We start from the raw sequence: 15,940 nt of genomic DNA on the forward strand, positions 1-15,940 counted from the left end.
ATATTTCAGGTCACCAGCCCAAGGGTTCAGAATATGAACTGCCGAGGTCTCCTTGTCTCTTTGATGAATGAGGACTATAATCTGCATTTATAGATATTTTTAACTCTCTTTCTTCACTATTTCTGTTGGTCTCAGTCTATTCCTTTGCAAGATATTTATCTTTCTTGGACTGCTTTAAAAATCGTCTCTTCATCATTCATATTCTTCTATTTTAACACTGAGGTAACTATTTAACCTGGGATTTATTTGAATTATTGAAACTCAGGTTTTGGGGTCTTTAGTTGTCCTGGAAATTTCTCAGCTAGTATCACACACGATATCACCTCTTATCATTCTCCTTATTTTCTTTCTCTTATACTTCAATGACATATAAGAATAAATGGGAAATTCTCATGAAATGTTACATATATTCGAATATAACTGAAACCTCCATTGTTTCTTCTCTGTTGCTTCACTTCTGTTTCATATTATACAGTTAATTTTTTGTGTTGTTCTGGGTAACTTCTTCAGATTTGTCTTTGAAATTAATGTCTTTGAAATCTCTTCAATGAGCATTAATCTGCTCTTCACTTTATCCATTTTCTTTCAGTCATTTTAGGGATCATTTCTAGACATCCCATTTAATGCTTTTTAAAAAGTTAAAGGTTTCTGAGAGTCTCTTTTTTCTTGTTCAGCTTTCAATTCTCTTTTGTGTGCATTTAACTATAGCTCTTCAAACTTTCATATCTCATGATGCTAAAGTTAAACATTCAGGCTGCCTATTGTGAATGTTTTTGAATTCTGCCAACTTTTCCTCATTTTTTTTTTGTTTTAATATTCTTCATAATGGGAGTATATTTGTCTGACATTTGTCTCTGGAGTTTTGGAGAGGCTAAGATTAAGAGTGCACAGCTTCAACAGGCTATACCGTCTGCCAGTGTCTCCAGTCTCACCCCCAAATGCATGAGTCAAGAACTGTCTGCTGCTTTCTGGGCTGCTAAACACACCATGGATTATGTTCCTCATATCATAATCTTTTCTCAGGACAACCCCGATGTAGGCTCCAGAAGAGAATTCTGATTTTCTAATTCTTTGTCTTTATACTATCTCCACAAATCAGAGCCCACAGGCCCCTGAAGTTCTATATAATGAAACTTCCTAAACCTGCAAACATTATCTCTTCTTTCCTTTTTGTCCTACCCAAATCTTCAGGCACTAGCCTATATGCAAATTACACTTGTAGACTTTATGCTTATTCACGTTAAACAACATACCGTATTTTAAATCAAAAATTCCCAAACCAGCTGACAAACTGGCTTCCATAAAGAGTGGCCCTAGGCTTGTTGGACAAGTGAACACTTGTTTATAAACCCCCGCAGACCATCTCAGTCATAGAGAGACTCTTCAACTCTTAAATATTCCGGACTCTGGATAACTAGGAACTAAAATGTGGAAAAGAAAGTCCTAGTAAAGAGATTTGGTTTACCATGGGCTGTCTTAAGACTATACTGGAGATACCCTCGGTTTACTACTAGTTCCAACTTATTAAAAATAAAATGAATATACTTTACATTGAAAACATATGCTCTTCATTGCCCTTTAATGGGATTAAGAGGTCAAATTAATCATAAATTAAATCTGCCTAGATATAGAGATAGACATGGTGGTCAAAGGACAAAACTTTTTTTTAGAGATGGAGTCTTGCTCTGTTGCCCAGGCTGGAGTGCAGTGACGAGATTTTAGCTCACTGCAACCTCTGCCTCCTGGGTTTAAGCAATTCTCCTGCCTCAGTTTCCCAAGTAGCTGGGACTACAGGTATGTACCACCATGCCCAGCTATTTTTTCTTTTTAAGTAGAAATGGGGTTTCACAATATGGTTGGCCAGGCTGGTCTCGAACTCCTGACCTCAGGTGGCCCACCCACCTCGGGCTTCCAAAGTGCTGGGATTACAGGCATGAGCCACCATGCCTGGCCAACAAAACTCTATTGGCAAGACCGTTTCTGGCAGTTGGTCAATGTGGAGCAGGAAAGAGGCCGGTATCTGAATTAGTTGCTGTGGGGTTAGATGCTGGGACTTGTGATATCCCGGGTACTCAGCTGATCTGGGGGTCCGAGCATGAGGTATGTCTTACTGGGAACTGAATGAAGTCAGGAGAAGGATTTTCTTAGGAAATTTTCTTTCAGTCCCCTCAGACATATTTGGGCACTTTTACCGTGTCTGTTTTTCCCTGTTTAGGGCCAGGTCTACACAGGGAATAAGGCATTTCTACAATACTGTATTCTTACCCTCATCAGAGAAATGCAGGGCTAGTCCCTCAGTTCTGAGAGTTTCCCTTTGAGTTTGTCCTCAGATTACTGAGCTGGGGGTCAGCTATGAATCCATGAAGCGCATTTCTCATACTGTGGAGCCCAAAGGGAGACCAGAGTACTTGCTTGGGGTATAACAGAACTGGGCCCTGGAAGGCAGCTAGAGGTGAGCTTCCCCCCCTCTGTCTCTGCGGGTCGCCACACTTTGACCAGGGGCCCTGATGTCCGTGCAACTCCAGCAGGGCGGAAGCTCAGGAAGGAGATGGAAGCAGGAGGCAGAGCCCTGTGTCCCAGTGGAGGGAGACTGCAGGCACAGGTTAAAAGAAAAGCCAGTAGCTGGGGCCTGGAACATCTAGGACAGAGGCATCTAAGTTGCGTCCACATTCACCTGGGCAGCAGTGGTGCCCCCAAAAGTGGAGTCTGGAGACCACGGTAGGTTGAAACAGGTATGTGACCAGATGCCTCAACCTGGGAGAATCCATACTGTACCAGGTTGTGTTAACCCAACTTAGCCAGGACAAAAAATTATATTTCTAAGAATGCCTTTATCTTTATGATTCTGGGTTACAGTTGGTCAAGGAGCTATTTGTGTGAACTTTGGAAGGCAGAAGTAAAACTGTCACCACTATACTTGGTAGGACATTAGGCTAAATGAGATAAGCCAATCACAAAAAGACAAAAATCTGCATAATGTCATTTACATGAGTTATCTAAAATAGTGCAACTCAAGGAAGCAAAGACTAGAATGGTGGTGGCCAGGGTCTGGGGAATGGAGTAAATGGGGAGTTGCTGCCAATGTGTATAAAATTTCAATCATGCAAGATGAATGAGATCTAGAGATCTGCTGTACAACATCATGACCTCAGATTATAAAACTGTGCTCTGCACTTACAAGTCTATAAAAAGGGTAGATCTCATGTTAAATACTATTACTAAAAACTTTAAAAAATCTGGCAAAAGGATGTAGGTAGCCAAAGGGAGAAAGAGAAGAAAGAGGAAATTCATATAAATCAGAAACGGAGTAAACTAATTAGAATATACCAAAAATTGCAGATCTCGAAACCCTCAAATGCAAGAAACACCCTTTTCTTCATTTTTAAAAATTTTCCCTTTTTTCTAATCATCTTTTTTTCCCATTGTGTATTTCATGTGATGTAATCCCTTGCACAAAGTAGGATGCCCCAAAAGATTTATTGATAAAGGATAAAAAATGGACCTGACGCAATGGTTCACACCTGTAATCCCAGCACATTGGGAGGCCAAGGCAGGTGGATCACCTGAGGTCGGGAGTTTGAGGCCAGCCTGGCCAAGATGGAGAAACTCCGTCTCTGCTAAAAACACAAAACTGGCCAGGTGTGGTGGAGGCTGCCTGGGAGGCTGAGGCAGGAGAATCGCTTGAACCTAGGAGGTGGAGGTTGCAGTGAGCCGAGATAGCACCACAGCACTCCAGCCTGGGCAACAAGAGCGAAACTCTGTCTAAAAAAAAAAAAAAGAATGAAAAATATTAACTAATGAATAACAAATTTTCAAGTCCTTTCCCTGATGGTAGATTGCATCGGGCACAGGAAGACTACATGCCCCATGAAAAACATTTCCTGCCCTTTGCTGTGAACCTGGGAAAGCTCCCTCCTCATACAGTCTTCGTAAAAGAGATGCCTGGCCTTGCCCACAGGAGGGCCACAGAGCAGAAAACTGCACCTTTCTTTTCTTTCTTTCTTTCTTTTTTTTTAAATCACAATAAAGAGTAAACAGGTATGTTTTGCCTGGAAATCATGTGTTCATTGGACTTGTCAGGGAAGAAGCTATCATGATCACAGCTTCATGCATGACCTTAGCATCCTGCTCTTGGGGACATAAAAAGGGGACACCAGGTAAAAGGACAGATCTCCAGAGTGAGGAGGGACAGTGCAGAGGTGTTGAAAAAACAGACTTCAGCTAGCTATTAAATATGAGCCCCAGGACATCTGCTGTCCCTCAGATATGTAAACAGGTGAAATAATACTTAGCTTAGACAGTTTCAGTGAGCATTAAACCAAATCTCATACAGAAGCACCAGAGAGTGCCTGGGAAAGGCCTGTCCACTCTCCAGGGCCTGAGGCCCTCTGGCTGGCAGCCCTCCCCTCACCGTCACTTCCTGAGTGGGGCAGGAATGTTATTGCACAGAAGGCTGATGCTCACGCAGGGCTGTGCTTCGCTGCTGGCACAGAAATACAACGCCGAGTCCCCCAGCTCCAGAGAGCTCAGGTTTAGTTCAGAGTGCAAGTCAGCGAACTGTTGTGCTGAGAATCTTTCAAGAATGTTTCCTTTTGCTCTCTCTTCCCCATTATAATACTGAATGAGGAACTGGAGGCCCTGGCCCAGGCTCTGTTGGTACCAGTACACGGAGCGGTCTCCAGACCTAGGGGAGCATCTCAGCGTCACTTGCTGTCCAATTGCTGTGATCAGGTGCTTTGGGGTTTGTGTGACTCCACAATCCACTGAGCCTGTGTGTCAGAAGACAGAAGTTAAGCATAAGGCACAGAAGAAAGCCTCCTGCTGGAGCCATCATCGGCCTGCGTGCATTTCAGGGACAGGAAATGGAGATCGGAGACTTTGAAGCTGTGCCCAAGACTCACCTGCTCCCAGGAGACAAAAGGCCACACAGCAGAGGAGCCTGAAGCCCATGGCAGGATCTCCCAGCTCCGGGCTGGTATCTCTGTAGTAAGTATTGTGCAGTTCCCAAGCTCTCTTCTTCCTGATAGGAGCATTGGCCTGTGATGTCACCGCACTGACGTACTTTCCCCTGCAGGCCACTCCAGCCCACTGTACTCTTTGGCAGGCCTCAGGTTCTGCTACTCCATGTACTATTCCTGTCTTGTACAGGCCAGAAGCCAAACGTGAGGAGGATTGAACACAGTCCCCACATGCCCACATCACACCTTACTTTCCTCTGCCCGCCCTGTCCCTGCCCTGACACTGATTCCCCAGTCCTTGCCACCCCAGGCTGTTCACCCTCTACTGCCTGTGCAGAGCCAGAGACACTCCCTCTTTAGTGCAAACTGAGGCCTCTGGCGCCCCAACTCTTCCAAGGCAATGAGAGGTTGTGCTTAACTCTTATGTGTCCAGGCCCCGCTCAGGGAATTCCATCCACTCCGCTGATGCCGGCAGGCAGCCAGGCATCCCCTTCAGCCCCACTCTCTCGGCTCCTCTCCCACCCCTCCGCTGAGTTCTCTGCAGTATTGTGGAGCCACAGCGCCTCCAAGTGGCCAACAGTCTACAATCTCATGGATTCATACCTTCTGACGCGATACGCTCAAATTGTCCAAATCAGAAACAGAGATGCCCCCAGTCCTGCCACCCCCACCCTCTAACACACCCTCTCTATGCTTTCCCAAAGAGTCAATTTCGGGTTGATTTTCAAATCCACCCTTCGCCAATGGAGTCGGAGGACACATGAGCCAACATTTTGATTATGAATAAACAATTGTTACATAGTTGCAAATAATGTGTTAAGATGGTAGAGACCAGCCAGAATTATAAAGGCCATACAATTAAACAGCGTGATGATATCAAGGAGACCCAGCCTGGAAACCCTATATTCCACAGCTAATCCCAGTTAATTATACTCATATGTTTTCATATGTTGTATTTAGATTCATTATTACTAAATTTTAGGTAGTGCATTTTAGAAAAGGGTTTCTAGATTTTAAAAATTTACTTCTAAATTATAAAAATTTGAAATGAATAACACTGCCAGCTGTAATTCAAACAGATTCCGTTGGTTCTCACATTTGCTGTCACTACGCAGAAGTGACTTTGATCTCTAACCAGGAAATAGTTAGTGGTTAATAATATCCCTCATATTAATAATAGTAATATTCCAGAACGCTATATAAGCAGGAATTAACATACATTTCACAACATCAAAGAATATTCACTATATATTTAATTAATACTTGGCTTTTCCTATGAAAATAATAAAGATGTTGGTATAGTACAATGCTGGGGAATATCATGGTAAGAAGTGAAGAGGAAAGCAACGTGAGCCCATTCTTGACCAATGAGCAGGGTCTGGCGGTTTCTTGGGAGACAGAGGTCCTTCCAGGCCATAGAAATATTGAGCACAAATGCAGAGAATGCAAAGGCTGCAGAGTTTTAGGAAATATTCAAAGAGATGTTTGGTCACAGAAGGGAATGGATCTGGGTAGTTAGTGTCAGGAAGAGATACAATGGAAGCAGAATGTATCTTTGGGGAAATGGGAGAGCCTTTATCTGTTTACTGTCAGCAGTGAAATGAATTCTTCTGTTTTGAGACTTGAGATCTAAGTCCAGAAGGAAGACATTGGAACCAGTTCCAGGGCCCTCCCCCGGGGCAACAGGCTATGTGGCAATGACCCTCCTAGACTGGCCCTGGGGTGATGCCAGTTATTACAAGGCCTTGCTGCATATTTTCTAGCAATTGAAAACTTTGACAGGTTATGTTGCAGAGAACACAATTTTTATCATCTGGTAGCTCTACTTCTATTTTTTCATAATCTTTAATCATGTTCTCCTCAAATTTCTCCAAACCAAATCTCAATTTCTTCTCCCTTAATTATATAAAGCAAACCCTTGAGATTTTACCTTCTATACTACACATCTGTCGAACAATCCTGACACCAAAATGAATTTCTTTTTCTAAAAAGGAGAGTGCCAGCTACTGTATCATTATAGTGTACAGCATCCGACAAAGAAGGTAATTTTGCTGTGAACCTCCTGAAGCAGCAGCATCCTCTGAGCAGATCCTCCTGGCCTTGTTTCCACCAGCCTTTCTCACAGCTGTCTGGTCTGAGACTGCTGTACATGGAAGCAGAGAGATTAGTGCACAGAGTTCCAGTGACCCTGCCAGGCTGTGCCAAGCTGCTGGCACAGAGATACAGGGCCAAGTCTCCCAGCTCCAAGGCACTCACATTCATCTCAGAGTGATAGTCACGGAACTGGCGCCCTGAGAATCGATGAGGGAAGTTTCCTTCTGATGTCCTTAACTCATTAGCATATTCGAAGATAAACTGGGGCCCCTGACCAGGGGTCTGTTGGTACCAGGACACAGTGTTGTGCCCAGAGATAGGAGAGCATCTCAGAGTCACTTGCTGTCCTCTCGTTTTGATCAGATGTGTGGGACTTTGGGTGACTCCAGTGTCCACTGAGCCTGTGGGAAAAGCAGATGGAGGATGAGCCAGGAGACAGCCTGGAGGCCCTCCCCGAGGTAAAGTGGAGGACACAGGGGTGGGAAAGCTGAGAATGGGGCTGCTGTCCAGTGCACAGGACTCACCTGCTCCCAGGAGACAAAGCAGCGCCCAGCAGAGGAGCCCGGGGCCCATGGCACAGTGGGGCAGGCAGCACTGCACCTGATGCAGGGCTTGGTCCTCCTGGGGAAGAGCTGAGTGAGTTCTGGGCCTTGATTTTGCTGATGCAAGGAGTATCTTGTGATGTCACTGTCCTGTGTCCTCCCCCTACAGGCTTCCTGAGTCCAGTGCTCCCCACAACCCAAACTCTCTCCCTGCCCTGCAGAGCAGAAGGGTTGGGTGAGGGCAGAAGCTTCTGTGACGAGACAGTTGCTCCTCTGCCTACACTGCTCCAGCTCCCAGGCTGCCCCATCGCCCTCTCACCCTCCTCCCACCTAGTGCTGCGGTGCTCCATGCTGAAACTCACACACTGCCCATCAGCAGAGGGTGAAGAGCCTGTGATTAAACCTTCATGTTCCAGCTCTTCCTGGCTGTCCTAAGGTCATCTCTCTGATGCTAGATTCAACCAAATTTTCTGGTTCTATTTTTTCGTCTTCAGATAACATTTCCAGCCCCTCCCTTGAGTGGCCAGTGGTACAAAGTCCCCAAGATTTAGTCTATCTGATCAGATCCAAAGCAGACCTGGGTTGTCTGTAAATTAAGAGTACAGATTCCCCAGAAATAACACTAGGGCTTTATCAGCTCACAGAACAGACCTAGCCAGCCAGTTTGGGATTCAGCACCCTCAAGGCCATCTTATGCATAGTGATCTGGATAATTTATGTTAATTTCTCCAGATCCACCCTGCCTTCAGAGGCTGACCCCAGTGTATTATGTTAACTGGCTCCCTTCTTCTCTAACTCCAGAGTGAGTTTGGCTAATGGGAGACAATGTCAGGAGAGCAGACGGAGGTAGGGTCACCACTTGTTCTGATTTGTTTATGCCCTGGTTCTCCTCTTGCTTCGTTATTTTATATTGGTTACTCTTCCCTACCAAAGGCCATAGCACCTTATAGGCAGCCTTGCCTTAAAGCTACAGTACCAGATGCTTTGGGATCCACATCCTCTCCTACTAATTTCAGGCCAATGTGAGTAAGAGCCACAGATTCTGCTATTCCTAGGCTACTTCTACTTCTCTTACTGGGTTCCCTTAACCCTGGGACACCTTTGCAAATACTCCTTTTTGTCCCTCCTTGATATCTCCAGGACCACAAGTAATAGAAAGAGCAATGGAAAAGCGAGTCTGGGATATTTTATTTTGCCTTAAGAGTTAACACAATTTCTAACATTCTGCCATTAGAAGTAATAAGATTTCTAACATCCTGCAATGAGCGTTGCTGAAAGAGTCAGGAGAACCATGAGAAATATGCATATGACAATAAACCATGTGACAGTGGACATAGAATCCAAAGAGATCCCAGCAGAGACTCACGGTGCACGCTCACCTACTCTGACCTATCCCCATAAAAGACGGGAGTCCTATACAAATAGATGCTTGTATTCTGTACCGTCCAATTTAGAAATGCATCATATAAAATAAGAATAAGACAGGAACACACTCATGACCACATAAAATACGGAGAATGTGAGACGTGCTTCTTGCTGAGATATACAACAGCCAAATTTAGTATCAAAATGAGCTGGGCTGATAAGAGGCTAAGACACAACCGAGGATCAATGGCTGAAAGAAAGCTATAGACAAAGAAAAAAACGCTCACTCGCTGTTGAAGTCATACCAAGAACCATGAACTGTTATAAATTTAATAATTTGAGAAATTGGGCGTTCATCGGTCTCACATATTAGCCTTTCATATTGGTTTTCAGCAGATTGGCCAATTGGTGATTTTTTTTTTTTTCTGCCAAGCAAGCAGCCCACTCCTCTTTTTGAGAGGGGGGTCCTGGGTGACCCAGCACTCTCCCCTCTTGGCAGCCTCACAGGGGGACATTGGGCAGAGAAGAGACATATGGGGTTCTCTGCACATGAGGCATGTATTTCCCGTGAAACCCAGCTATGGTCCTCCCAGTCCTTCAGTTAATGGATCCCAACATAAGAAGTCTTGCACCGGGATATGGGATTCTCCCTGGGGATGCTAAAGAGGACGACAGGCTAAAGGAAAATGAAATGCGTGTTCTATATTATTTTATAATATTTTACAAGAAAAACAAGTTAAGGGACTCATGGATTCTAATCCAAGTCACAGTGATGGTAAGAATTAATTTCCTTCCTTCATCTATCCTCAGAGGAACTCAAACAGGTACTTAAGTAAGAGGCTTACAATCTTTTTTATAATTCTACTAGCTGATTATTTTCAGGTCTAATGGCAGAGTTTGTTGCATCTATTAACATTGTCACTAAGTGGATTGTTCACTTGTGTGTTTGTAACTTTATAAAGAAAAAATCGGATTTTCTTGTCCTCCAGAGAACACACGCTCGGTATCCAAAGGAACCAAAGCCAAGGTGATGTTATGTGTACTACATGAGAATCCCAAATCACTCAAGCAGGCCAAAGCTTCCCAGTTGCTTTCTGCTTTCTTCTTCTCCCTTGAAAATAAAGTGAAATATGAATTTCATGTTGGAAGCTACTGTTCCTTTGTATAATTCCCAGAATATTCCAAATTGAGGAAAATAGCGTTATGTTGTTTGCATTTACACATCCCCACTACAGTGATAGACCCCAGCTCACTCTAAGTTTCATGCTTCAGGAGCACACATAGAATGAGATCCCATTGCTGGGAAGTCTGGGAAGAGCTTCAGAAAGGGCAGCTTTTTCTTCTGGTTGAGGCAGGGCCTTCCGTAAGGAGTACCCACCTCCAACCTGTGGCTGCCCTTTTGGTGCAGAGAGCAGCTGGCTGTACAGGGCTGTGGATGCACTGCCGCAGAGGTACAGAGAAGTCCGGCTGGTGCTGGTGGATGCCAGGCTCAGGGGAAATGCTTAGGCTTGTTTCCAGAGACACTGTACCCTTCTGTGACATCAACTTTGGTCCTGCTGCCACCACTACCTGAATAACGGATCAATTTCAGCCTCTGTCCTGGGTCTTGTCGATATCAGAACATTCAATAATGGTTCCTAACCTGAGCACATTCCAGGATCATCTCTTTCCTGTCTGTATAATGTAGTATCTTGGTGTCTGGGTGATCCCAGCATCAACAGAGTCTGCTGGAGAGGCAGATGGAAAGTGAAGACAAGAGTTAAGAGGTAGGGGGACTCTTCAGAGGAAAGAGGAAAAAAGGCTTGGAGCCCAGACATTGCAAACCCATGACAGGGTTTTGCAGCTGTTTCCAGGACTCATATGCTCCCAGGAGACAAAGGGTCATGCAGAAGAGTTTGGGGTTCATGACAGGGTTAGAGTGAGGAGGGGCTCTCCCAATTAAGTGCCCTGATCCTCAGGACTGTGAGCTGGGGCTTGGAGGCCCCTCTCTAGGGAACAGTCTGGTGGGCCTGTGGTGTCATCCCCCATGCCTTAGGAGTCCAGCTGTCCAGGGTGTTCTGACTGGTCTCAGGCAGGATCCACCTCCTCTCATGAAGGCTGTTGCCCAGCGAGGCCTGCAGGGAAGATAGGGTGCAGCAGAGACACACTGGGCTTAGGGCACAGCCCGCCCCTCGCCTCCCCATGTTCCTTTGAGGCAGTTGCTCCTCTGTCTGCACCTGCCCCTGACACCAAGGTTGCCGGCCAGAATTCTTCAACTGTGGATCTCATTAAAGATTAGAGGTATTTCCTGAATCTTGCATAGCTGTAGGTAGCCTAGCAATAACTGTAAACTGTTGCAACATTTGCATAATATTGAATCCCAGCCTTAATTTTTCTTAACCCTTCCCCTCCTAGGCTGCTCTCCCAGGCTGTCCCCAGAGCCCCTTAGATCCCAGTGGACCACAGTGCCATCTTGTGGCCAGTAAGTTAAGTTTCATCATTGCTTCTGCAATGGCCCAAGGGATGCTGGGAAGTGTCTGCAGAGTGAGCTGGGAGACTATTCTAGAAGTGCCATCCTGCAGGTTTTATGAGCAATCTCCCTAAACCCTGATTCCAACACTGGTTCTAACCCTGACTATGGCTTTTCTCAAAGCTGAATATCCCACCCTCATTCAAAATAACTCTTATCACATAGCAGCCATTAGAGTCTAACTGATATTTTCTCCCTTAAAACTATCATATAAAGGGAGCGGGATAGAATGGGAGGAATGGAAGAAAATTGGATTTACTCTGAAGTAGGAGGAACATACAGGAATTGAAGTGCATAGTTATTTCATTTCCATTACCAAAGATGAAATACATGTCCCCCAAAATAACAGTCAATGTTACCATGAAAATAAAGATTAGCAGAAGATTGGGACGATAATGAGATTACCTTCAAGACAGCATCAAATATGTATTAATGAAAAGTAAAATTTGAATGTAAAAAGTAGGATCCCTTGCAGGCAACAAGTAATCTTGAAGGGAGCAGTATCCAACGTGGAAAATAAGGATGGATAATGAAGACCAGCAAAGGGCCTTCCACAGAAAATGATTAACGTGTACAACGCACATCTGCTGATCTGAGCAGCAGACATGCAAGCAATGATTCTGGAAGAGGCAGAGGAGCTTTGTGAGATGAGGATGCAAAATAGTATCATAAGGAAGCAAGGAGAGAGAGGAGGAGGTTTGTGAGCAGGAAAGAGGCGATTGTGTCATGCTGTGGTTAAGCTGCTGGCACAGAAGTACATGGCTGAGTCCCCCTGCTCTGTGTGTTGGATCTTCAGAGTAGAGACGGATCCTTCAGGCCGTGTTGCAGAGAACCGATCACTGCGCAGCCCTGAGTCATCTACTGCACCCGTGCCTTGGAAGTAAATTAGAAACTCTAGGCCCTGCCCCAGGTTCTGTCGGTACCAGTAAAGGACAGCATGACCTGAAATTGGATCACACCTGAGCGCTACATCCTTTCCCTTCTCTGTGACCTTGTTACTGGGGGACTGGGAAACTCCAGCACCTGTGTGATCTGTGGAGACACAAGTTGAAAACAGAATGAAGAAAGCAGTTGTACTCATCTCACACATATACACATTCACACAAACACACACACAATGAGGCTGGTTGGTGTCTGAGGACTCACCTGCCCCCAGGAGGCACAGGGCAGCCCAGCAGAGGAGCCTGGTGCCCATGGCAGAGTCAGGGCAGGATGGGAGCTTTGCCAGATCAGAGTCATTGTGAGCAGGAGCAGAGGAAGAGGGATGTCCCTGTCCCCACAGAGCAGTTCCCACAGTGACATCACTTCCTCTCTCAATCCCCACAATCTCAGGAACACAGGATTTATATTAGAACACACTTAGATGACTGCTTTAGATATTTATTAGCTCCTTTTAAACAACATAAATGCATCGGTCTTCACTTTGTTCTCCAGAGCTGTCTGGAGCTAGAGGCCTCATGCTGCATCTCTGAGTTCATCTCCTCACCCCACAGCCGCGCCTCTGTCTGCTGGGCATGTTTTCTAGGATGTGCCATCAGCGTCCCCAACACAAGGCACCAAGGGGTGAGCTCATTGCCTTTTCTGCAAGTCAGGGTCCCCTGTGCCATCCCATTCATGCCCCAGCCTCCTCCATCCCCCGAGTCACACGTGCCCAACAGGACTGCCCCATCACATGGGTTCCCTCACCAGCTGCACCTCATGCCTTTCTTCTGGGACTACTTCCCACCTTTGTTGGCTATAATTCAAAAAAGATAACTTATTGGAAAACTCATAGTCTTTTTTTTTTATTTTTCCATTTGTAAATATATTTTCCTCCATCTCAGTATTTAATGAATGGGGATAATAATTCTCACTAAATGGTTATTTTTGATCCTCTTTCTTGACTTTCACTGATCTTTTCAGTCTATTCCACCAGGAGAGATTTATCTTTTCTTTGGGACTGCTTTTAGAATCTTCTCTTTGTCACTTGTGTTCCACAATCTCACTATAATATAAACATTTATCTTATTTCATATTCACTTGAATTCTTGAAACTGAGAATTTAGGTCCTGAAACACCCCTGGAAAATTCTCAGCTAGTGTCTCATCGTGATCACTTATTCCCTCTACTTTCTTTTTCTGAAACTTCAATTATCTATAAGAAAAACGAGAAATATATGTTTACATAATATATAATTTTAATTACATATTTATTTATATATTATACATATAAAAATATATTATACATATAAAAATATATTATATAAATATATAAATATAAATATATATTATATAAATATATATATTATATTATATAATATATAATATATATTATATTATATAAATATAATTATATATTATATTATATAATATATAATATATATTATATTATATAAATATATATTATATAATATATATTATATATTTATATGTATAATATTATATATTATATTAATTATAATTAATATTTATATTAAATCAATTATATTTATATTAAATTAATTATAATCAATAATTATATTAAATATAAATTTTATAAATATAAATAATATATATTTATATATTATATATAAATAAACATATAATTAAAAATTATATATTCTACTGTGCTGGAAACCACCCGTAAGCTCTCTCTCAGGTTACATATTTAATATTCAGTGCCGCATTCTATGTAACTTCTTCAGCTTTGTCCTTGACATCACTAATAATCTCTTAGAAGCATTTCATCTTTTCTTCATTTCCATTTTGTTTTCAGTGATAATCTTAATCATTTCTATATTGAATTTGATTATTTTTTAATGTTACCTTGATGGTTTCTGGCAGTCTCCTTTTTCTTGTTCACATTTCAATTCCCTTTAAATATAGTTATACAGACTTTCATATATTTTAATGGTAAAGATTTCTTGTCTTCATACACTTCAATTGCTAATTGTTTCTGCTCACTTGTCTTCACTGGTTCTTGTTTTAATAGTCTTAACAGTAGAAGCATATTTATCTGACATTAATCTATGGCTTTCAAGAGAGGCCTGCACTGAGAGTGAAGAACTTCAAGACTCCATAGTTTTTCCAACTGTCTCCAGTCTTACCGCCAAATTCATGGGGCCAAGAATTGTCTGTTGCACTGTGGATTGCCAAACACTCTCATGGTTTGGGTTCCTGGGGAACATGCTCTCAGGACAGCCACAATGTACCCTCTAGAACACAATTCTGATTTTCTCTTACTTTTACATGATACCTTCTCCACAAATTAGCAACTATAAGGCTGTTCCCATCCTGTTCTTCCAAGAGAAAACAATATACATATATTTTTAAAATCCTAAATCTACAAATGTGCCCTCTTCGGGGTTTTGCTTTTGTTCCTAACCCAAAACTTTAAGAAATAGCTTAGATATTAGAATTATATACAGAAAGTTTACCCTCATTCAGCTTGAAGAACACATATTTTAAATTGGAAATTCCCAGACTGACAAACTGGCTTGCACGGTACATGGTCCTATGCTTGTTCAACAAGTGAGTACCCCTTGATGAGCTCATAGCACAGCGTCTCAGGCAAAGTTAACTCTAGATCTCTGACAGGGTACAATGAATCGAGTGTGTTCCTGTTATTGGTTCATTCACCCACTCATCACTCACTCACCTGTCACTCACTCATCCAGTCTCTGTGAAATGAATGAGGACTCCCTGCCTGCCAGGCACTGCTGGTGGTGAATGCAACAAGATCAGCCTTCACCCTCATAAAGTTTAAAATTAAGTGGAGCACAAAACGAGTAAGACAAGTTGCAAGGAAAAATTGCAACTGTGCTGAACTTTACTAACAGGCACATGATTCCATGAGAGCTTATGAGAGGGAAATTGAAATTTGACCTCAGTTGAGAGTTGAGGGGGTGCTTCCAGTAGGAGGGCTGATCACGCTGAGATCAGAAATGCAGGTAGAAGCTGACCACTGCAGAAAGGAAGGCACTAGCCCAGGGTGGAGGAAATGGCCTTTGAGGTCTCTGTGATGGGAAGGAAGGAGGCACAGAAGAGGCAGCCTCATGGCTGCAGTAGAAGGGGAGGGGAGGTGTTGCGGAGAGGCCCAACAAGGCCCTTCGTGGGGGACTGCTCAGATGGGAAAGGCGGGCCACAGGTAAGACCACGTGAGAGTGGGGACTGGGGAAAACCCTGGAGAGAGGAAGCAATGTGGTCCCCAGAGAGAGAGATGGGAGTCTAGACGGATTTGAAATACAAATCCTGTTCCATCCTGGGAGCCTCGTACTCAGGATGATGAGCAGAAAAGTAAGAGCTGCGAAAGCGCTGGTCCCATCCCAAAAAGAGAGCTTGGAGGAAAGACCAGAGAGCAAAAACAGAGACATCTGAGGCTCTGGGACCAGTCCAGGCCTGGCTGGGACTGCCTGCAGAGGCACCTGGCACAGACTGAGGCTCACACTGCCTGGGACCCACTGGGCTTCCAAGATTCCCAGTGCTGAGAACTCTGCCAAGGACATGATTGAGTCC

General features: G+C 43.7%; 2 gene segments (V, D, J or C); both read right to left on the reverse strand.

The window, feature by feature from the left end:
- LOC139362613 (T cell receptor beta variable 13-like) overlaps positions 1-5,199 on the reverse strand; it is a 222,411-nt gene extending 217,212 nt beyond the window's left edge. Inside the window, 1 exon segment of the V gene segment in view lies at positions 4,902-5,199. Coding sequence covers positions 4,902-5,199 — 298 coding nt within the window.
- A 632-nt stretch (positions 5,200-5,831) lies between these two features.
- LOC139362707 (probable non-functional T cell receptor beta variable 5-3) lies at positions 5,832-7,880 on the reverse strand. The segment is given in 3 exon segments: positions 5,832-7,101; positions 7,215-7,453; positions 7,577-7,880. Coding segments are annotated over 3 exon segments (312 nt in total).
- Between the last annotated feature and the right edge of the window lie 8,060 nt (positions 7,881-15,940).

Source organism: Macaca nemestrina, chromosome 4, assembly GCF_043159975.1.
Source record: "Macaca nemestrina isolate mMacNem1 chromosome 4, mMacNem.hap1, whole genome shotgun sequence".
NCBI lineage: Eukaryota > Metazoa > Chordata > Mammalia > Primates > Cercopithecidae > Macaca > Macaca nemestrina.